This window comes from Chionomys nivalis, chromosome 2 (genome assembly GCF_950005125.1).
Source record: "Chionomys nivalis chromosome 2, mChiNiv1.1, whole genome shotgun sequence".
Lineage (NCBI taxonomy): Eukaryota > Metazoa > Chordata > Mammalia > Rodentia > Cricetidae > Chionomys > Chionomys nivalis.
This window is the reverse complement of record NC_080087.1, coordinates 80,954,087-80,977,640: the sequence shown is the minus strand read 5'-3', so window position 1 is coordinate 80,977,640 and position 23,554 is coordinate 80,954,087. Positions and strand designations below refer to the sequence as shown.

Here is a 23,554-nt window from a genome sequence, read left to right as displayed (position 1 = left end):
CTGAGGTCATCAACTTGGAAAACTCCACAGTCAACATCAGAGTCTGGATCTTTCTGTTTGCCACACTAGCGACCTCAATCATTATATCTCACAGCAAATGAGTAAGAACAAGTTTGAGGAAAATCGGGTTCATACAAAGTTCAGTTGGAAAAGATAAATCCACTTCATTTTATTCATTAAACAAATTGTATGCCGACTTGTGAGGACAGGGTGGCTTCAGACCTTCTCAGGGAATTTGACCCTGCTTCTGGCTTCATTGATTCTGCACCTGATTTGAGACATCAACAATTCCTAATTTGTAGTTTTAGTGAGTCAATCCTAAGCCATAGTTTCAACTCTGAGCTAGCCTTATTCAAAGACAAGTTAGAGAGCAGGGCCTTAAGTCTTGGGGACCTGCACACAACGTAACTGGCACTCCCTGTAATTCAGGAGTTAGGAGGAGTTTTGTCCCTCTCTGTCTTTACATCATCCTTTGCTAAGCCCAAGAACATGAAGAGACAGATGTGAAGGTCAGAGTGAGAAAAGCTTGGGGTACAGAGAAGACTTTCATGTTTTAAGAAGTTGAGAGAAAGGTAAACATTAGGGAATCTGGTGGCTGGGGTAATGAATGGTTCAGTAGGCAAGAACATTTGCCTCATAAGCATGATGAACTTTTGAATTTGAATCCCCATCAATCATATAAAAAGCCAAGAATGACTGTATGTTCATTGGGTAATAGAGGCAATTTGATCCCAAGAACTTTCTTCTTTGCCGGCAAGTCTGTCTGAAATGATGATCTTCCAGTTCAGTGGGAAGCCCTGTGATGATGCAGTAAGGTGGAGAGTCATTGATGAAAACCCTGTATTCTCTTCTGGCCTCTGAATACACATTGACATGCATTTGGAGATGGAAAAAGAGAAACTGAATTTAGCTGGGAATGTAGCTCATTAGTAGTATCCTTGCCTCTGACCCATGATGTTCTGGGTTTAATCCCTAGTAAACACACACACACACACACACACACCTATAATACTCACAAGGAACCTAGGTGTCATGGTGCATGCTTTAATCCCTTCACTTTGGAGGTGGAGATAAGAGGAACTACATAGGGAGTGTGAGGCCAGCCTGGACTACACGTGAATCTGTTTCATTGTCCCACCCTTTAACAAAAAGAGACCAATAAGGACTAACATCCTTATCTATAAACCAAAATAATCAACAACATAAAAAGAAGGTAAAAATGCCAAAAAGGCACTGGACACTGTAACACACACCTGGAATACTGGCACATGGGAGACTGAGGCAGAAGGATTAGGAATTCCATTCCAAATTGAACCACATGGTAAAGCCATTTCAAATAAGCAAACAAATGAGCAAGGTATACAGTTTGCAATTGTTTGCATGTGTCCCCTCTAAAATCCAAGAGTTGCAATTCACTGCCCAATACACTAATATAACTAGTGGGAGTTTACTCTAGAAATCAGGGTAGAGTTCCTCAAAAACTAAGAACAGAGCTTTCATATGATCCAGCTGTGTCAGTCCTGGGCATACACTCAAAGGACTCCAGATCCCACAGCAGAGAGACCTATACACCCATGCTCATTGCTATTCACTCTATTCACAATAGCTAGAACATGGAAACCACTCTTGAGATCCATCAAATCCATCAACTTATGAGTGATAATGAAAATGTGGTACATACACACAATATTCAATCACACTGTGAATCCTGACTTTGCATTTGCATTAATTAAATTCAACTAACCTTGAGTCAGGAGGTAGAGTTAGCAACTAGTTGAAGAAATTAATATTAGGATATGAGAGGGCATCTGGGAGAGATAGAGAGACATAAGGAAGTAGTAGGGAGGGTTTTGGAATGGCACAGGTTTTTCTGATTTGACAAAGTGTTGGAGAAGGCTGCTTGTTGGTTCCCAGCATCCCTGTTACTTTAGACCCAAAATATCACACAGAAATTGTATTAATTAAATCACTGCTTGGCCTATTAGCTTTAGCTTCTTATTGGCTAACTCTTACAAATTAATTTAACCCATTTCTATTAATCTATATATGGCCACATGGCTGTGGCTTACCAGCTAAAGTTCTGGCATCTGTCTCTGGTGGGGCCACATGGCATCTCTCTGACTCTGCCTCCTTTCTCCCAGCATTCTGTTTCATCTTCCCTACCTACATAAGTTCTGCCTTGCTATAGGTCCAAAGCAGTTTCTTTATTCATTAATGGTAAGCACAGCATACAGAGGTAAATCCCCCATCACCGTCCCTTTTCTGTTTAAATAAAAAAGAAAGGTTTTAATTTTAACATAGTAAAATTACATATAACAAGACAGGTATCAAGCAAGAATTACAGTTACAATATTTATATATACTTTATCTTTTGTTATAACTAAGAAAAACTATAACTATAAATTCTTCAACTCCATCAAAGACTCCAAAAGGATATAATATTACCTAAGTAAACAGAAAGTTCATTGTAAGCAACTTCCAAAACTCTGGAATTGACAGAGACATCTTGCTGCCTGGATAGTCACCCAAAGTTCTTCTGTACCATTGGGGCTCATAGGCCCATAGTATCCAGTAGACTTTTCCATGAAACAGGAAATTTCAAAGACAGTTCAACCTATATTGGCAGCTTGTTCATCACATTTTTTGTGTCTTGCAGAATGTTTGGCAGACTCTTTTATGTAGCAGAAATCCTGAAGGATCATCTCACCTTTAGGCAAGTTCATCAGTCATTTCTCTGTGGGTCCTGCATGTTCAATCAAGCAGTCCAGGCAAGAGCAGTTCTTTTCCAAAATGGCTAACCTACTCCATAAAGAGCCTCTTCGATGCCTATCTTCCTCCCAAAGTAATTGTTGCTGCCAGAAGCAGACATGTCTCATTGTCATGAAAAATCCTAAGTTCTTAAACATTTTAAATGTCATATTCTTAAGGTCTCTGAAAGAGTTGAAGAATACCTATCTAACTGAAATATATCTCTATATATCTAGAAAACCTAACATGACTACACACTTGACTATTATAATTGATTATATATTAACCTATATTTCTTAATTATACATCATATTTTTAAAATGAATTTCACAAATACAATACCTCAATCAAGAGCAGAAATACATATAACAAAATTGACCTTAAGTTTGTATCAATAAACCAAGATACATACCAATGCAAATCTCTATAGCATATCCCCCTTTAAATGTAAATAAACACTTATAGACAATATTTGGGAATATGGGTGTAGTCTGCCCAAACATCTTTTTGCTGTTTATTGGGTGAAGTAATTTTTTGAGGGGTGTTCAAAACTACATTTCAGGAGCTCTTGGTCCATCAAACCACATTAGTCTGGAATAATTCCATAGGTTCTCATCCTCTGTGGAAACAAAAGAAGAACCTCTTTTCCAAAGCAACATATTCTTAGACTCAAATTCTGAAGTCAGGATACCTTTAAAGTATATATGTTGGTTACTTAACGCCATCACAGTCAAAAAAATTTAAAGAAAACACAATAATATACATAATCCAGACTCTCCATGAATTTTCCATCTTTATGTGACTTATTTTCCTTTACTTCTTTAATCTATGGCTGTCTGTACTCTGTCTCTTTAAAGACTTTGTTTTATTTTTTAAAAACCATTTACTTCTTTTTATAACTCTCTATTCTCTTTTTCTTATCTCTCCTAAGTCTACATACATTTATCCAACACTGTGACCCATTTAGAGAGAGGTCTTTTATGTCTGAAGCTGTCCTATTGTGGATCTGTAATTCTTTACTGTCCAGAAACACTTTTTAAAATGCTAAGTGCTTCTTAAAAACTTAAGCTGTGACATTACTATAGTATATATAGTACTGAATGCTTGCTCCACACAGTCCAGCATGGCAGAGCTGTTTACTGCCTTTGAGAGTCATGCACACAGACAGCATTCTCAAGCACACAACTAGTCCATGCCGCTATTAAGCAAGCTGTAGCAGTCTGCTCACCAACCTCACTCAAATGTTCCATAGCCAGACCTCTTGCCTGAAAGAGTCAGAGTTTGCACTGGCAGGATGGCCCAGAAAGCCAGCATTTCAAAATGACACAGCTTTTTGCTGCTACTGCGAATCAGAAAAACCTCTCTTAAAGGAGCTGTTTGGGCAAGCCACCAGCTGAAAAAAAAAATGTGGCTAAACTTTTTTTGTGTGTGTGTCTAGAGTTCATTTCCAAGCCCTCTCAGGTTTTACATTGATTTAGTCTACCATGTTGGTATGCCAATTTTGGGCACCAATTTTTTGGAGGAGGCTGCTAGTTGGTTTCCAGCCTCCCGGCTAGCTTAGACCTAAAATAATCACACAGAAATTGTATTAATTAAATCACTGCTTGGCCCATTAGCTCTAGCTTCTTATTGGTTAACACTTATATATTAATTTAATCCATTTCTATTAATCTGTATATGGCTACATGGATGTGATTTACTGGTTAAAGTTCTGGCATCTGTCTCAGGTAGGGCCACATGCCATCTCTCTGACTCTGCCTCCTTTCTCCCAGCATTCAGTTTCATCTTTCCCACCTACCTAAGTTCTGCCCTGCTATAGGTCCAAAACAGTTTCTTTATTCATTAATGGTAAGCACAGCATGCAGAGGGAAATCCCACATCAGCAAAGCAGAAGCATGGGTCTTTCTGGAGAGGCCAGTAGGAGAGAAGGTTAGCTAATTGTGACTCAGCCTCTCTGAGCTAACAGGTTTTCACCCCAACCTTTGAATCTTGAGTTTTGTTTATAAGTAGAAGACAGATTTAGTTAAAACTACCTTTAGTGGCAGTGATAGTGCTAGTGCCTGCAGGAACAGAATTCTAACCAGGCTACAGCCTGATTGGCTCGGCTGCTTCTAGAGAAGCAGCCAGATAACTGTGGAGTTGCGATTGCTAGCTGAAATAGTAGATTAAGGCACAACATCTGTGATGAAGTTAAAACAACAATGAGATTATATTTAGTGATAAAGAAAAACAAAAATATGAAATATGCAGGAAAATGAATGTTGTTTGTCCTGGCTGCCTGGCTAGCTTAGACCTGAAATAATCACACCAAAACTGTATTAATTAAATCACTGCTTGGCCCTTCTTATTGGCTGACTCTTACATCATAATTTAACTTGTTTCTACTAATCTGTTTATCGCCACATGGTTGTGGCTTACCAGCAAGGTTCTGTGTCTGACTCTGGTGGTGGATCCATGCCATCTCTCTCTTACTCTGCCCTTCTTTCTCCCAGCATTCCGTTCTGTCTTGCCCACCTAAGCTATGTCCTATCAACAGGCCAAGGCAGTTTCTTTATTCATTAACCAAGACTAAAGGACCTCCCAGATCAAATGAATAGAACTAGAAAATGGTATATTAAGTAGAGAAGGAGGAGGCCAAGTGATAAGAAAAAGATCCATGAAAGGTGAGGGATAAAGAAGTGGTCTTGGGGGATAGTAAAACACATGTGATAGGAAGAAAGGGTGAACACTAGGGGTGGAAAGGTATGAACAGGGTGGGGTGAGGTGATGGGGAAGAGCAAAGATGAGGGGATATCAAAAAATAAAGGATTTATGAAAAAGTCATGTAGAAATCTATTATCTTATAAGTTAAAATCACAATTTAAAAGAAAAAAAGAGTTTGAATGAAGGTACCCTGTACAGGTGGATAATAGTGTTTACATAAGCCATGGATGGTAAATGAAATCTCAGGCATAGACTACCCCCCATGAGTTGCTGGTCAGGAAGACCTCAGAAGCCTCTAAATAACACAGTTAGTGCCCTTGTTCTTGGTTGTCCACCAGAACTAGATGGGAAGACCCTGTTGCCGAAGATACCACATGCATTTGTTGTGATGCATAGAGAGATCTATTTGGAACAGGGCTTGGAGTTTTCTCCCTGCTGGGTGTTTTTGCCAGGTGCTGTGCAGACTGCTGGGGTAGATAAGTCATCAGTGTTTTACCCTGCTGTGGACGCTGTGTGCTACAATAATGATCTGCCAGGCAAATTGAAGCTACTGGACAGTAGTGGCATGCATGTTATGGTAATAACAACCACTTTTGGTTCAATTTGAAGCCCATTTTACAGGAGGGAATTCATAGCTAGTACTGTAAACCTGACCAAAAACCCAAGGTTAGGAAGGTGATGGGCTCCAGGGGAGGATGTACTACTGTTGTTTTGCTAAATGAATGTGTTATCAAACTGCCTTCTAAATATTTGTGTTTATAGCTGTAGTTTGGTGCTGTTGTCAACCTCAGTCAGATACACTTCTTTTTGCAGTGGTCAGCAGTTAATGCAGAGACTCAGAATTTGTTCAAGTGTTGAGAATAAATGACTATTGAGTACTCAAACCTGGTGGGACATTTATATCCACCCCTCCCCAAGGCTCAGGAGACATTGTGGAGGAGGGGATGGTAAGAACATAAGAACCATAGGATGGAGAGGAATGCTGAAAAATGCTGTCTTCGGACATGGCATTGCCATGGCACACACAAACTCACTGTCTTTATGGCTACCTGCACAAGATGGATGCTGTTGACTTTCAAACATAGATGGGGGTGGAGTATAGGAGGTTCCACTCCTAGTTGAAGACCTCTGGGTAGTGGTGGGAACTGGGAAAGGAGAAGCCATTTTTCCTCAGGGGTGTAACCGCTTTATGTTATCCAGTAAAATTGTGTGCATGTAAGTAACCCTAGTTAATTTTCTAAAAAGGCAGGAGAAAGGCGAGATTTAGGGTATCAGGAAGATAAAGCATTCCATACACAGTGGGAGGGAGATAACTAAGAGGAATGGAGGTACATATCATTAAAGTACTTTCTATCTGTGTGTATTAGTTAGGGTTTCTATTGCTGTGATGAAACACACCAGATCCAAAAAGCAACTTGGGGAGGAAAGGGCTTATTAGGCTTACACTTCAGCATTGCTGTTCATCACTGAAGGAAGTCAAGTAGGGCAGGAACCCGGAGGCAGGAGCTGATGCAGAGGCCATGGAGGGGTGCTGCTTACTGCCTTGCTCCCCATGTCTTGCTCAGCCTGCTTTCTTAGAGAATCCAGAACCACCAGCCCAGGGATAGCACCACCCACAATGGACGGGGTCAGGGCTCTCTCCCATTGATGACTAATTAAGAAAATGCCTTGTAGGCTGATCTCATGGAGGGATTTTCTCAGCTTCGACTCCTTCCTCTCTGATAACTCTATTTTGTGTTAAGTTGACACACAAAACCAGCCAGTACAATGTGTATGAAATTATTGAATAAAAAATATTTAAAATATATATTTGTTTTTTAGTTTGTATTTCAGTGTGGTGATTTATTCACTGTAATTGTGAATAACTGAGGTATACTCAAAACAGAATGCAGGGTGTGGAGAACTGGGAGTTGAGACAAGAGCCACCAGGAGAGCAAGTTCAGCAGGAGAAGTGATAGTGAGGACAAGTACCGAACTGGCAAGATGCTTGGTGCCACAGCTTGATGCCCTACAAAGTGACCAAAATCAGTCAGGAAACTGTTGATGGCACAGGGAATTGCTATCAGTAACAAGCAATCAGAAAGCCCATTTCAACGTCTGTTCTGCACATCACCCTGGAAACTAAAGAAAGTAAGACCAGGTCAGCACCCTGTGGGAGCTCACTGTGTCCCCCTGTAACCTCTTCCCTCTCCCTTCTGCACTGAATAAAATTCTACCCACGATAGACTTCTGTTTGGGGAGGCAGTTTTAATATATTTAATATATTACATTAGGCAAATTTAATACAGTATATGTCACTCTTGGTTGCTATGTGTGTGTGATGGGGGGACAGAGGGGAACAAAAGGCTCTGTTTAACTGAACTCAGAGATCAGTTTTTGAATTGAAGTCCCCTGGGCCCGTTGTGCATACAATACCCTGCTTCCTGGCTCTCAGGTTGGGTGTCTAATCCCTTGGTTATTTCCTGCAACAATAGAACTCTCAATGTGATACACAGTAAACTTGCTCTGACCAACAGTCTTGAGTTCTTTATTGGAGAAAGAGAAATACAAGCAAACAGGAGAGAATTATGGAGTACATTCTGGTCACTTTGCAGGGGAGACAAAAGGCAGTAAGAGTCTGGGGGAGGGGACTGAGACCAAGGTTGAGAAATCCAGTGAATTTAATTAAACCTTCAGGCTTTGCCCCAAACAGTGACTGTAGCTAGAACTGTGACCTCGGCACAACTGTGAGCATGAGCATGACTTCTCCAGGTGTAGAGAGGATTGAGGAAGGAAGGGAGAGCCTGCAGAGGTGAACTCCAGCTCAGCTCAGCTCAGCTCAGCTCAGCTGGCCTAGCAGCTGGCACTCAGCGGGCCATGAAGCAGAGCTTGTAAGTGGGGGGGATGTTGCCAAAGCCAGAGATCCTGGGACTGATGTCAATATCAGCAGGAGGCACCAGAGAACGCAAGGAGAACCTCTGAAGGATGGAAGTGAAGTAGAGGAAGAGTTCCATGCGGGCCAGGGCCTCCCCTACGCAGATGCGCTTTCCTGTAGACACACAAGAGACAGAGGGGTATGGCAACCTCTACCGACTCCTTGGCATCTCAACTCACAGCTGTCTCCATGATCATTAACAAGACTTACTGGGTCCCACTGGTACTGCCCAGCTACCAGCTGCCACCTAGAGGGACAGGGCAGGTGGCAACTTCCTGTCTGTTTGCTGAGATTCTACCTGGGTTAGAATTAGACAGACTGGTCCCAAAAGACCCATGAGGGCTGGAGTGTGGCTGAACAGCAGAGCAGGGACTGGATTCCACCAGAGAGAGGCTGGGGTGTGTGACACACTCAGTGTGTGTGAATTCCATCCCCAGAGCAGAAAAAATATTCAAAACTCTTCATTTCAATTCCCCAGAGGTATTTAAGATGTCTTAGGTATCAAATACTCTCGACATTAAAAAAGAGCTAAGAATTGTATTTAAAGATATCTTCCTGATCCCAGGAACACGGTTGACAATTGCAATAATTCACACAGGGTCCAGGCATCCCTTGACTGCCATTTAAAATCGCAGGATGGCACGGCTGCTCACAGGCCGACAAACTTCTGTCTGGGAGGCCAATCTGTGGCTTTGTTTTTTGTCTGTGTGCACACTGAGTACTAATACTTTTTATCTCTTAGAATGTTTGAAAATATTCAGAGGAAAAAGAATATTTTGTGTAAATTAAATGTGTTTCATGTTTCATTGCTCTTGAATAAGAATGTTTACATTTTCACACGCATGTGACCGTTCAGTCAAATGTTATCAGTGGCTACATTTGTCCATCGTACATGATAGGCACGTGTGGTTCAGACAAGGACAATGTGGCTGACAAAACATGAAATATTTTTAATTTGATTCTTAACATAGTATGATGAAGTTTACTAAATGCCTTTTCACTGTTATTGTTGCTCTAACATTTTATTTTTTTTTCATCATTTCCAATTGTTTTAAGGTCAGAATCTTGCTGTAATCCCATGGTAGCCTTCAGCTTTAAGTCTTATTACCCCTGCCTTTTGAATACTGAGATTGCATACATGCACCGGCACCATGCCCGCATGCCCACAATCGTTCAAGTGAATGAGTCTAATATTCCCAGGTCTGGGATTTTAGGATTTTTTTATAATTCTATAACACAGACCTTGGAGAGACTACTCTAGTGCGTATCTGGGGAAATCTAGATATAACAACTTACCAGAGGAAAAGACCACAAAGGCATCATTCTTCTTGAAGCGCCCCTGTTCATCCAGGAAGTGTTGAGGATAAAAAGCATCTGGGTAGCGGAAGTATTTGGGATCTCTGAGGACTGAGCCAATCAGGGGATACACGTCTGTGCCCTGGGAGACAGACAGAGGCTCTTAGAACTCTGCTTTGGGCAATGGGGGATAGAGGTACAAAACAGGAAGAGAAAGGGGTTAGGAAAGGGTGTTAGGACAAAAATGGGGTACAACCTCACCTTGGGCAGAAAGTAGCCTCGGAAATGAGTGTCCCGTATGACATTATGGGGGACACCAAGGGGCACAATGTCTGTCAGTCTCTGTATCTCATGGATGACGGCATCAGTGTAGGGCATCTTGGCGCGGTCCTCCACTGCTGGGGCCCGGTGATTTCCAATCACCTGGTTAATCTCCTCATAAACCTTGGCTGTAACACGGAAGAAGATATACCAGGAAAGGCCGCAGGGAAGGCTGACGTTTGTTTTCATTGCTCGGTCTTTGTTTGTGTTTGTGGTTGGGAGAGCGTGTGCTTGTTTGTTTGCCAACGGGGCCTCACTAGGTGGTCCATGTTGGACTGGGACTCACTATACAAATTGTGTAGGTCTCAGACACTCTCTCTACTCAGTCTCATATGTGCTGGCTTACAAGTATGAGCCACATGTCTGGCCAGGGAATGTCTGTGTTGAGAGGCTAGGGCAAGTCAAGTTCTGAGTTTTGCAGATGTCGTTAAGTAAAGGATCTTGAGATGAAGATTTTGTCTACATGCCGGGAAAACAGTGAGTCTTATGGGAGGATCACATGTGTTTGGTTTGCTTCATTGCAGTGATGCAACAGACGTCACTGGACATCAGGGGGGAGATAGCTTAGATCCTTGAATGCCATGTGGGAATTTGGTCTTTAATTAAAAATACCAAGAAGCCATGGAAGGATACTGATCAGTGCAGCATGCTGGGTCCCCATGCAATGTCCTACATAGGTGGTGTTTTTACGCAAAGCCAACTCTTATTTTGAACTTGACTAGGGTAGAGGAAGGCCTAATTAGAGTTTGTTTTTTTGTTTTTTTTTTTTTTTTGAAAGAAGTGACTTTTGATTACTTGAGTTCACCAACCAGATCAAATTCTAGTTTCTTAGACATGAATTCTGTCTGATATGGACAGTGTAGTCAGCTGAGTAATGGCCCTCACATAGCCTTGCCTGAGTATGATGACATACGCGTCATCTCAGCTTCCCAGGAGGCTAAAGAAGTGTGGTCATCAGACCAATGCTAGCCTGGACTATGTAGTAAGATCCCATCTCCAAGAGAAAGGGGAAGGGAAGAGGTGTGCCTTCAAATCCTAGACATCAATGTTATGTATGTGAAGATGACATAAGGTCAGAGGGGACTTGATAGGTCTCACTAAGTTTCTGTGAATCGAAGAGATTAGCCAGATTATGCATATGGCCATGAGTAGTCACGTATTTGAATTGTAGAGAAGAAGGCAGGTAAGAGGTAGGAAAGGAGGTAACAGAAGCAAAGAGATGAGAAAGTGTCTGCTCTGACTTTGCAGATGCAGGAAACATCTGCATTTTGTCTACATGCATGTTTGAGCCCAGGAGCTCAATTAAGGGTCTCTGGGAAGGCAGAGAGAATGTCATTGTCTTTCTTCCTTGATGTCAGTCTAGTGGAAGTCACTCTGAGCAAAAGCCCTGACTAGGAAGGTCAGATGATAAATACAGGCTTCTAAGTCTCAACAGCCACAGAGAACAAATCTAGGGACAAGCAGAGAGGTGATGGACCCTGTTCTGAAGTCATCAAGGGAAGAGAGGCTAAGACTGCGGGACTGTACAATTTCAAGCTCGCTATCCTTCTGAGGAGGTATATGAGGTATCAGATTAGTTGCTCATTAGAAACTTACCCTCTACTTCGGGATATTTCATCATCAGCAAGAATCCGTAGCGCAAGGTGGAACTCACAGTTTCTGTGCCAGCAAAGAAGAGGTTGAGGGTGGTGAGGACCAAGTTCCTGAGGTTGAATTCTGTGTTGGGGTCACTTTTATCCTGAAAACAAAGAGAATTGCCACAGAATCACCCATGTGAGAGTTTATCTTCCCTTCCCTTCTGTGTAGAGGAGGTCTATTAGCGAGAGGTAGAAAGATGGGTTAAGTAAATCCAGAAGAGACAATGAAAGCAAAGGTGCTGAGACAGGAGCATGGCTGGTGTTTTAGAGGAATGGCAAGAAAAGGACAGTGTGTGTGTGTAGTGAGCAAGAAGATAAGGGAAGAGGAAGCAGAATTTTGCACAATTTGAAAGTTTGGGGGGCATTAGAACATGTAACTTTCAACTACCAAATACTCAGGCTCTGTAATGAAACCATTATGGCCTAGAATTCCAATGGCCACCACACAGGCATTCAGACTACTTATGTCCCTACACTTCAAAGACTTTAAATTTGTGAATTTAAAGCTTAAACTCAAATTTAGAGAGTGAACTGCTAAGGTTCTCACTTCTGAGACTCTGAAGGCATATTCTGATTTTCAATAATATAGCCTGTTGTATAGATAATATTAAAACTGTAAGATTAGAAGTTTCTTTATGCTAAACTTTGTAGATTTGAAGTATATTTTAGAAAAATATAGTATATATACATCGTGTCATGAAGAGCAAGTTCTTTGCAGCAAAATGAACAGAACTGGAGGAATAAGGCTATGCAAACAAACCAGGCGCAGAGGCAGTTACTGCATATTCTCTGTCATAGACGGAAACTAGGAGACGTTTACTTGAAAGTAGGCCATGTTCACAAAGACAAAGGGTGTTGGTGTTGACCAGTGCATGCTGTATTCTTTAAGGAAGTTTCACACGAAAGCCCACTAACATGCAACTAATATGTGACAGCTATTCTTAGTTGTCAACTTGAAGTGGGAAGACCTGTTTCATCTGTATCTTTCATGTGGGAAGATACACCTTCAATCCAGATCTTCTGAGGTGGAAAGTTCCACCTTTAATCTGCTGGTAACCTATATAAAGAACATGGAGGAAGGAAGCTGACTCTCTTTGCCTGTTTGCTCTCATCTTTGTTTGTAAGTCCATTCTTCACTGCCATCAGAGTCAACTTCTTCAGGGTTCTTGCAGATACTGAAAACCAGCTGAGACAGCCAGCCTCATGGACTGAAAAACTACAGGATTTTTGGACATTCCATTGATAGATAGCCATTGTTGACGAGCTGAACCACAACCTGTAAGCCGTTCTAATAAATTTTGAACACACAAACACACACTTCTGTAAGTTTTGTCCCCCTGTGTTTCATGACCTCCACAGGTGTCGCATATCAGATATTTACGTTATAATCCATAACAGTAGCAAAATTACAGATATAAAGTGCAGTGAATTTTTTGATTGGGAGGGTCACCACAGCATGAGGAACTGTATTAAAGCATTGCAGCATTAGGAAGGTTGAGAACCATGGCTCTAGACAATCCTGACTACATATATATAAAATATAAATATATCTGATTACATTAATTTTATGGAAGTTTATTTGAAAGGTGCAAGTGGCTCACATTTCTACAGTTTCTCCATTTTTATCTAGGGAGAGAAGTAAACTGTACGAGATAATGTTTTTTCTCTTTTCTTCTAACAGTTGCAAGATGGGTTTGACATGGCAGGGATAAAGGTTTCAAAAGACAGAAAGAATGGCGTAAGGGAAAAGTACCTGGTACATCTTGATGAGAAAGCAGTCGATAAAGTCTCTAGGGTTTGAGGGGTCAAAGGATGCTTCATTGATCTTGACCCTGGATGCAATGAAGTCCTTAAGTTCTTCTATCAAGTTATAGAGGTGGTTGTGACTTCCTGGAAAATACTGCATGATTCCCCAGAACATGTCATATAACTGTGGGCAGAGGCAAAGGGGTGTGTGTCAGTCATGGGCATCAGGGACCAGATGGGCCAAGTTCTAAAGTCAGAGAGTTGGGCTCATGTGGCTGGAGCTAGGGCAGAGCAGAGATCACTCTTAATCCCATCACCAGGGACACTGAGAAGAAAAAGATCAGTGGTGGTTCAAGGCCAACCTAAGCTACAGAGAGACACCCTATTTCACTAAATTGTCTACTGTTGGGTTTGAGATTTGGGTGTAACCCTTTGTTTTCTGAACTATTAGACAAATGGATAAGCACCTCCCAGGAATGAAGGGAGGAGGGTTAGACGGTGCATAGGAAAGTGCTTGCTTGAGAATGAAGGGTGGGCAGGGAGTTGACTGGTGGTTACTAAATACCTGTGCCCAGGGCTTGCTCATCTCCACAAAGCTCTCATTGATCAGCTTCATTAGGTTCTGGAAACATTTGTCCTCATAGTCGAAGCGTTTCCCGAAGACAACGGAGCAGATGACATTGGACACAGTGCGGCTCAGGTAGAAGGTGGGATCTATGGGTGCTCCTGCAGGTAGAAAGGGACTATGTGGGAATCAGTGACAAGAGAGGTAGGGCAACAGATTTCTCAGTGTTGGCACTGGGTCCCAGGTCCTCTGCTTAGTGGTATGCATGAGCGCCTCGATTCCTTTCTTTCTTTTCCTTCCTTCCTTCTTTCCTTCCTTCCTTCCTTCCTTTTTTACTTTCTTCCTTCCTTTTTTCCTTCCTTTTTTCCTTCCTTTTTTCCTTCCTTCCTTTTTTCCTTCCTTCCTTCCTTCCTTCCTTCCTTCCTTCCTTCTCCTTCCTTCCTTTTTTCCTTCCTTCCTTCCTTCCTTCCTTTTTTTTTTTTTTGATTTTTCAAGACAGAGTTTCTCTGTAACTTTGGAATATTTCCTGGAACTAGCTCTTGTAGACCAGGCTGACCTTTAACTCACTGAGATCCACTTGCCTATGGCTCCCAAGTGCTGGGATTAAAGTCATGTGCCACCACCGCCTGGCTAAGGCTGGTCAACTTAAAAAAGTGTGGCAGCTTGTTTCTGATTTAACATTTGAGAAGTGGAGACAGGCATTCCTCGGCAGAAGCTGGCTAGCTGGGTCTGTGGTAGTGAAGAACTCTGTGTGCAGCGACAATCCACAAATCCCTGAGTGGAACAGAGGTAAGAGGGACTGAGAAAGACCTCTGAGGTCAGTCTCTGACTTCTACACATATGTACACTTGTGTACAAGAACATGTGAACATGAATATGCACATGCATACATCCAACATTCATTCATATGAAAAGGGAAATTATTTCCCTTGGTCTCAGACACATTATCTGTAAAATGGGATCCTGGTCAAGTAATCGGTGTGGGGATCAATTTCTCCAGTATTATTCACACATTTATTACAATACATACATACAGATAACTTCTACAACATAGCAGATAACTTCTAGAAGCACAAGACTGTTCAAAGCCATGTGTGAACTCCTTATTCTACAGAGTCCTAACAAGGGACTTCTATTTGTTTCTAAGTATCTGAATCTCTGTCTTTGCTTTCTAGACTCTATTGGTGCCATAGCTTCTTATATGCTGGGAACTAGACACTGTAAAAACATCAGTAAAACACAAATCACACATAAACAAAAACCCCTCAGGTCCTGATTTGTGTTGGCCCACTCCTGGGCATAGGGGCTTCTCTGGAGTGTAGTTGCTATTATCCGTTCACACTCCATTGGACAGACTGGTTCTTTCCCTCTCCAGCAGGTACCAATTGCAAATAGCTTCTTGGTTAGGGGTGTTTGTGTGCTTTGATTTTCGTTGTTTTATTTTATTTTGAGAGAAAGAACATGAAGTTGAGTGGGTATGGAGGTGGGATGATCTGGGAGGAGCTGGGAGGGGAAGATATGATATAAATACATTGTAAGTTTTGAAAAAAATTTAATGTAGGAAAATACTCAAGAGAATAGTTTTCCTGAAGGAAGTGTGTGTGTGTGTTAACTGAAGCAAGTTCAAAGACAGTCTGGTTGCATAGGGTATACCCCTCCCCACACACACTAGGGATGGGTGGGAAAAAAGAACCTCAAAATGAGACATTTCTAAGCATTTGTTTACAGTGATGTGAATATATCTACACTATACTCTTTAAAATTTTGTTCTAATTGAACTTTTATTGTTTGCCTGAACACACACACACACACATACACACACACACACACACACACACATATATATTACATGCATGGCATGCCTGGTACTGTTGGAAGCTGGGTGAGGGCATTGGATCCCCTGAAACTTGATTTCTGAACTTTTGTGATTCTCATGTCAGTGCTTGGAATCAAACTCAGGTCCCTAGATGAGCAGCCAGTGCTCTAGCAGCCGAGCCATCTCTCCAGCATGAAAAACTGTGCCTACCCTTAAAAATGGTGAAGATGGCGAGCTTTGCGTTGTTTTCATTATCACAATAAAGCATGTATGACAGAGCAACATTTGGTCCTTTCTCTAGGAAAAGATGCAGGCTCAGCCAACACAAGAATCCTGCATGATTTCTTGAGCTACAAACAGCTGAGGTCCACCGAGGGGCATTTCTAGACAAACTGTCACTTAGAATCTTCCATGTTAATTTTTAACATCGGAACTTCACTGAAAATCTCTGTGAACCCTTAATGTTTTCCAACCTTTCCTATTTCAGGTCTTTCTTCCACCAAGTCTCCCCATGAATTTAGCTCTCTGTAAACACCCAGTCACCCAATGTGGTCTCCATACCCTTGGTCTTATGGAATTCTTCCAGTAGGTAACCAGCCTCCTCCTGGATCCGCTCCTCAATGCTCCGCTTTCCCATCCCAAAGTTCCGAAGAATGGTCAGGGAAAAACGCCGAAGAACCTTCCATCGTTCTCCATTGGACAGAGCCAAACCTGCCGGAATGTCAGTGGTCAGGCCCCTGCCCCCTCCCCTTTGTGCTCTCAAGTATGTAGTAGACACAATTATGAAAGTCAACCTTCCAGGCTCAATGGGATATCAAGATTCCCTCCAAAATAGCCCAGGGGTGAAGGAAAAGGGAATGAGGCTAGGAATAACTCAGAGAGCAAGGAAGTTTTCTTTTAGGCTAGCAAGCTGTGGCTGGGATAGTTTCAGAGCCAAGAAAAGTGGAGGAGGTAAGCATGGCATAACATATAGAGTATTCCTTAAATGGAAAGGCTGTTTTTATCTTCTTAGTGCCAGTTGGAATCTTCAAACTTATATATGTGTATGCACAGAAACTCACCACTGTACATCAGTGCACCTATAGAAAAGGATTTACCTTACATCATGAAGACTGTAGAAGAAATCACCTGAGTTGTGGATTGGTGAATTCCTTGGGATTTTAATAAGATCAGTTTAGAATATGTTGATAAACGACAGGAAGAGTGTAATGGTGGAGTCCAGAGGAGGGCATCAGATCCCCCCTGAAACTGGATGGTTGGGAGCCCCATGTGAGTGCTGGGAACCAAACTCAGGTCCCTGGATAAGCAGCCTGTGCTCTGGACTGGAATGATATATGGGAAGGTAGATGAATGTCTGTCTGTCTGTCTGTCTGTCTGGACAGATATGAGGATGAAACACTCTGAGTGAGGTGTTAGTGGACAGAGGGATTAAGATGAACAGATAGAGGCTGAAAGAAAAGGTGGATGGATGGATAGAAGAGCAGTTGGATGGAAAGATTCATATGTGTGTGAGTGACTTAAAGGTCACTGCACAAATCAAAGTATTGGTGGATTCATGGATACATAGAACACTGACAGAAATTTGAATAATAAGATGGAAAGATGTCTGCATACACAGGGTAGTGAATACATTTCCGTGGATCCATAGAACAATGGGCAGAGCTGAGAAAATGTGTATTGATAGAAGGATAGAAGATAGACAGACAGGTGAAACGAGGGAAGTGAGCCTGCCTACATTTGTCGAATGCGCACGTAACACTAGACAAGAATAATCCTAAATGCAGGTGCTGGGGACCTGTGTTGTGTGTGTATGGGCAAATAGAACTAAGCTTGACTGCAAAGGCTTTATGGGGTACACAAATGTTACCACACTGTAATTCATTAAAAGTAAGAATAAAAATGACACTGTAAACATTTTAGAATCCAGATACTGGGATTCAAAAGTAGCCCTCACACATACTGTATGACATTACCTTACCTTTTTCACCATTAGCTTTTGCACTTCCAAGATTAGCAGGGCGTTCATACCCTTCTCGAGGGAGTCGATGGACGTGATTCATGAATCATCTACCAGAGACCCATCAACACGCTAAATACATTGCAGTGGTTTTTGTCTTATTGCTGCCGCTTACCATGACCTTGGAAGTTCTTCTCTAATGTAGGCATTTCACCACGGCCACTGAAGTCATCCGCTTGGTCAACCAGGGCCTCCTTCACAGCCTCGTGTCCACATAAGATAACCACTGGCCTTGGACCAAAGTATACAGTGAACACAGTCCCATATTTTTCCTGGAGCTGGGAGTGAAGGAAGATACCGAGGGAAGGAGAAAAATGGAGTGTGACGAGACCTCCAGTCAAGGGTAGAGATTCTAGGAGGATGGAAAGGCAGGACTAGAGGAAAGTCCTGGGCTTGGAAGGGTGTTAGGAAAAAACACATCATACCGATTCCCGTGACCTTGGGCAGTACATGTTCCAAATTTTGTACATCTTAGTTTTGTTTGCGAAACAATGGACTTGGAAGAGCTGGACTCTGCGATCTACACCTTCTCTCTTTGAAAGGCTAGGTTTCTAGTGTCATAAAAGTCTAAGACAATTTGAGAACAAATTTGCCCTTAAAGAAATGAGACTCCACAACCCCTTAGACTGTGATCCAGGGTCCTGAGAAGAGGGGAGCTCCGTTCTAGTGTACTCAGTCCAAGACTTTCTTCCCCCTTAATTCTAGGATTCCATAATTTAAGTTTACTAAAGTGTCTTTCTGAGTCTGTGTTTAGGAATCGTGGGCTTGGTGTGAACTCAGCTCTGCTGTTTGTTGACTTCATTGCTATAATAAGCAATGGACACACTCACCTTCAGGAAGGATTGAAATATGCCATCAATGCGAACTTGAAACAGGTTCCCCAAAAATGGTATTGGTGTGGGGCCGGGAGGCAGCTTCCCTCCCTTACTGGTTCTCTTCCAAGCAATCAAGATGAGCAGGCAAGACAAACAGAGTGCCATAAAGATGCTGAAGGCCCCTCCCAGTGCCATGGTGCTGTCAAGTGTGTGTGTCCTTGAATCCAGATCCTGCCTAAATAGCTTCTGGAAGATCAGCTTAAAGAGAAATCTGAACCCTGTGGGAGTCAAACTATCCCTGTATTACACCATCAGGAGGCAGACCACTTGGTGAGTGTGAAGTTACACAATTTGTATTCTCTCACCTGCACAGAGGTATATTGATTTCACCCAGGAAAATCCACCAGGGGTTATCTCCTTTCTTCCCATTTCAAGTTTCCCAACTGTCTTTCAGCTTCATATTTTTGTGACATCTGAGAAGCAATGTATTCACAGGGAATCTGCACAAAGTATAGGCTTTCCTACATTATCCTGACATGTGAACTCTCCTCCCTCAGACCCTTGGTTTTGGTCCATGGAATACCAATTCTTTGGGCACTCCTTCCACCTGTCCAGAGAATGCTAGGGGCAAGATGCTTCCTTCTCTAGTTCAGCACATCCAAGAACATTATACAAGCAGCCCCTGAGAGTTTCCCACTCAGTCCTGGGACTTCTTTCATCCTAAAGCACATCTGGTGGAAGTAATGAGGACTAGAGTGTGTGTATGTCTGCATGTGCATGAGTGTGGTGTGTGCTTGAGTGTGTTGTGTGTGTGTGGTGTTTGTATGATTGTGAGTGGTGTTTGTGAGTGTGATGTGGGGTGTGTGTGTAAGAAAGAAACAGAGAGATACTGCTTGTGGAGTTGGGTGAAGTTGTAGGGACATAGGAGAGGAATTGGAGGGAAGGGAAAGGGGCATGAATTTGATCCAAACACATTATACTCATGTGTAAAGTATTCAGCAAAGTACTATAAAAGAAGTAAACCATGTTTTATAGGATGTCATACAAGTTAGTGTCTACTCTAGATACAATGATGAAAGATTAGATTGTGTTGATTTATCCAAACTCCATGATGTGATGTCTAAGATGCAGGGAACACTCAGAACGCCACCCTACAGATTGGATTCACCCTTGGAGATGCTGCCTAGCATTCTCTGTCCTTGAGAATCTAGTAAACAGTTCCCATCTATTTTCATACCAAATATCTGAAACTTCTTTCCTGGCCCCAAACACATTCACAGGCTATTGTTCTCTTTCGCTGTGTCCTGGTGCCACCACACAGATCTGGCCCTGTCTTCAGATATCTGGGTTTTCACATTTGGAAATCGAGTTTCTTTTATTAACCTACAGGTTCCGAGAACAGAGCTTGAGTCAGGTACCCACGCTTGTAACCTCAGCCGCAAAATCAGGATTTAGGGCCAGCCTGGGCCTATGTGGTAAGAACTGGACAGGGAGAACGATGAAGATTTAGCTGGCTTAGCGGAGGTGTCCCATGTCCAGGAGAACTGGTGGGAATTCTAGACAGACTGTGTCACTTTCTTTGTCTTAGGTCTGCTGTTGGGAGACCTTCCTTTCTTTCTAGGGAAGCAACAAAATCATTTAGCTTTCCATCCTCTTTCGCGGCTCATGTGTCCTTTATCTGCATTCTGCTCTTTCTCATCATCTAAGATTTCCCTTTCTTCATCTCCTTTCTACATGCTATACCACACACATGTATGTACATTTGTTTACATATATAAATGCATACATGATAGAAGTAATTTTGGAGGTTCCTCAAAAACAAACTATCAACAACAGCAACAAATCTCTCTCTCTCTCTCTCTCTCTCTCTCTCTCTCTCTCTCTCTCTCTCTCACACACACACACACACACACACACACACAACCCAAACTGCCATATGACCCAGCTGCTTTGCTCCTGGGCATTTGCCCGGTGCATCCCACACTTTACCATAGAGATACTTGCACCTCCCTGTTCATTTCTGTTCTATTCACTACAGGAAATAGAACTAATGTAGCTGCCCATCAACAGGTGAATGGATAACGAAAACCTAGTGTGTGTCTAAAATAAAATCCTGTTCAGATATAAAAGAAAAATGAAACCATAAAATCGGCAGGGAAATAAGAGGATTTAGGATACATAGCATTAACTGAAGTTGTATAAGCTCAGAAAGAAAAATAAAACAAAACTCTCACTCCAGATGCCTTTCATTGTCGTGGCATTTCATTTGTTTTTTTAATAAACAAAACTTTCCTGAGGATCAGAAAAGTAAAACAGTCACACTGGCCAGCTTTACAGACCAGGTAGTAATAACATACACCTTTAATTTCTGCAGCAATACTAGTTTGCCATAGAAAACAGGCACAAGTGGTACATGCCTTTAATCCCAGACTAGAAAGGATTATAAAACAGGAGGAGACAGCTCTCAGGCTCAGGCTCATTCTGAAATTCCTGGGAGCAGGATTGCCATTTTGGACTGAGGTAGAGGTAAGAACTAGTGGCTGGCTGTTTTGCTTTTCTGACCTTCAGGTTGAACCCCAATTTCTGTCTCTGAGTTTTTATTAATCTTGCTTCATTTCATAAAGACCCAGTTCTAGGGTCTCTCTTGACTCTTAGTTTGATTTTGCCTCCCTTTTTCATGGCCCTCCTTAACACACACACACACACACACACACACACACACACACACACACACCCCACACAGATATGGTCTCTTAATTTTGCTGTGGTTGTGGTAATGAAGTGTGGTCATGAATCATAGTGATAGTTGCATGTAGAGTGCCCAATTAGACAAGAAGGGACATTGTGCTGGCTAGTCTTATATCAACTTGACCCATGAACTTGAGCTATCTGAAAGGAGGAGACCTTAATCGGCAAAATTTCCCCATAATACCTGGCTATAAGGCATTTTCTGAATTAGTGATTGATGGAGAAGGAGTAACCCATTGTGGTTAGTGCTATTCCTGGACTGATGATCCTTGGTTCTATAAGAAAGCAGGCTGAGCAAGCCAGTAAGCAGCACCCCTCCATGGTCTCTGCATCAGCTCCTGCCTTCAGGTTTCTGACCTGTGTGAATTCCTATGCTGAATTACTTAGATGATGAGCAGCAATATGGAGTATAAGCTGAATAAATCCTTTTCTCCCCAACTTGCTTTTTGTTCATGGTGTTCCTCACAGCAGTAGAAACCCTAACTAAGACATTTAGCAGTCTGGAAGTTCAGATTTCTGACCATTACCCAGGGTAACTCAGAGAATGTTTCTCAGGAGCAGGGATTGAATGATTTCTATAATAACTTCACATAGTATATGAGGGTCATTTTTCTTATTTCCTCTTTAATTCTAATTCTCTTGTCTTAATTGTCTATAATTTCTTAGCTCTATTTTCTGTCCCAATTCTAACATTCTTTATTCTTCTACATTCTTGTTCCTCTACCTTCTACCTTCTTATTCTTCTATATTCTACAGTCTTCTTACTCTACATTTTAAATTCTTATTTTTTCTGTCATTACAATCTTCTAAGCATATTTACCTCCATTTATTAACATCTTGTTAGTAATATAAAAAGTTACAAGATCATATCTCATGGACACAGGCATTCTTTGAAGATATGTAGCAAAACTTATCAACTAGCTTGTTTGCAGCCAACTGCAGCTGCTGCTGTGAGGAGGTACTGGCTATCTCTAAAAGGGGTCACTATAAGTTACAAAGGAAGAAAACTAAGACATTTAGAGAACTAAGAAAAAGGCAAAGAATACATGCACTATTTAGATTTCTTAAGTATGATTAATACTATCTGAACAAGGTTAGTCAGTAAACAGCCTTGGTGTGGGAAAGCCTTCTGTATATTTGTTGCTTTTATTGGATAATGAATAAAGCTGTTTTGGCCAATGGCTTGGCAGAGTAAAACCAGGCAGCAAATCTGAACAGAGATGTGGAGTGAGAGTAGGTGGAGTCAAAGAGATACCATGTAGTTGCCAAAAGGGAGACAGACACTGCCAGAACCTTTATCAGTAAGCCACAGCTTTGTGGTGATACACAGATTAATAAAAATGGGTTAATTTAGGATGCAAGAGTTAGCTAGGAATATGCCTGAGTCATTGACCAAGCAGAGTTGTAATTAATATAGTTTCTGTGTGATCATTCGCGGTTGGGCAGCTGGAAAAGAATGAGCAGTCTCCATTTACAAAATGGTGACCAACATGTGACAACTATATCTGCATAAACCTGAGAGAGCTTGGGAAGGAATTCTAGACATAAAAAAATAGAGTTAAGCATGACTTCTTGGTAGCCACTTTTTTTTTCCTGATAGGTTCTGTTTGCAGGCCACAAGCAGAGGTGCAGCTCCATTAAACAATGGTTTCTTCCTGGATCATGTAGCAGAATGACTTCTGGCTCTTTCAGGAGGCCTTGCACTTAAATGGGGCCTGTGATCAGTGTATTACAAATTGCTTAATGGTGACATAGACCTGCTGCGTCCCTGGAGCTGGGGCGATGAGATGGCTTGCAGAGCTGGCCGTGAACATACCTCCACCATGTTGGACTGGGCAGAGCCAAAAGGCAAAGCAGCCTTAGTACTAGCCACGCCTTTTAACATTTAGTGCCCCTAAATGAATACAGATACCGAATAAAAACAGATTCAGATAAAAAAGACCTTGAATGGATCACAGTGTTGGATAAATGTCAATAGGCTTCGGAGAGAAAAGAAAAGAATATAGACAGTTATAAAAAGAAATAGCTTTAAAAAAGCAATGTCTTTAAGGAGACAGTCATAGATTAAAGGAATAAAAACATAAGCCACATAAAGATAAAAAATACACAGAGAGTCTGGATTATGCATATTATTATGTTTTCTTTGAATTTTTTGACCGCTGAGAGACATTTGATTCTGGGCTGCTAAGTTAGACCAACAAATATATTTTAAAGGTATCTTGACTTCA

The 23,554-nt window shown here is 41.8% G+C and overlaps 1 protein-coding gene across 1 annotated transcript; it reads right to left on the bottom strand.

Moving 5' to 3' along the window:
• Positions 1 to 8,297: 8,297 nt before the first annotated feature.
• On the bottom strand, positions 8,298 to 18,773 carry LOC130869732 (cytochrome P450 2G1). The gene is made up of 9 exons (XM_057762138.1): positions 18,594 to 18,773; positions 17,879 to 18,041; positions 16,308 to 16,457; positions 13,931 to 14,091; positions 13,373 to 13,549; positions 11,579 to 11,720; positions 9,923 to 10,110; positions 9,662 to 9,803; positions 8,298 to 8,479 (listed from the first exon to the last, which is right to left on the bottom strand). Exons 1-9 carry the CDS (start codon positions 18,771 to 18,773, stop codon positions 8,298 to 8,300), a joined length of 1,485 nt encoding a protein of 494 aa, XP_057618121.1.
• Between the last annotated feature and the right edge of the window lie 4,781 nt (positions 18,774 to 23,554).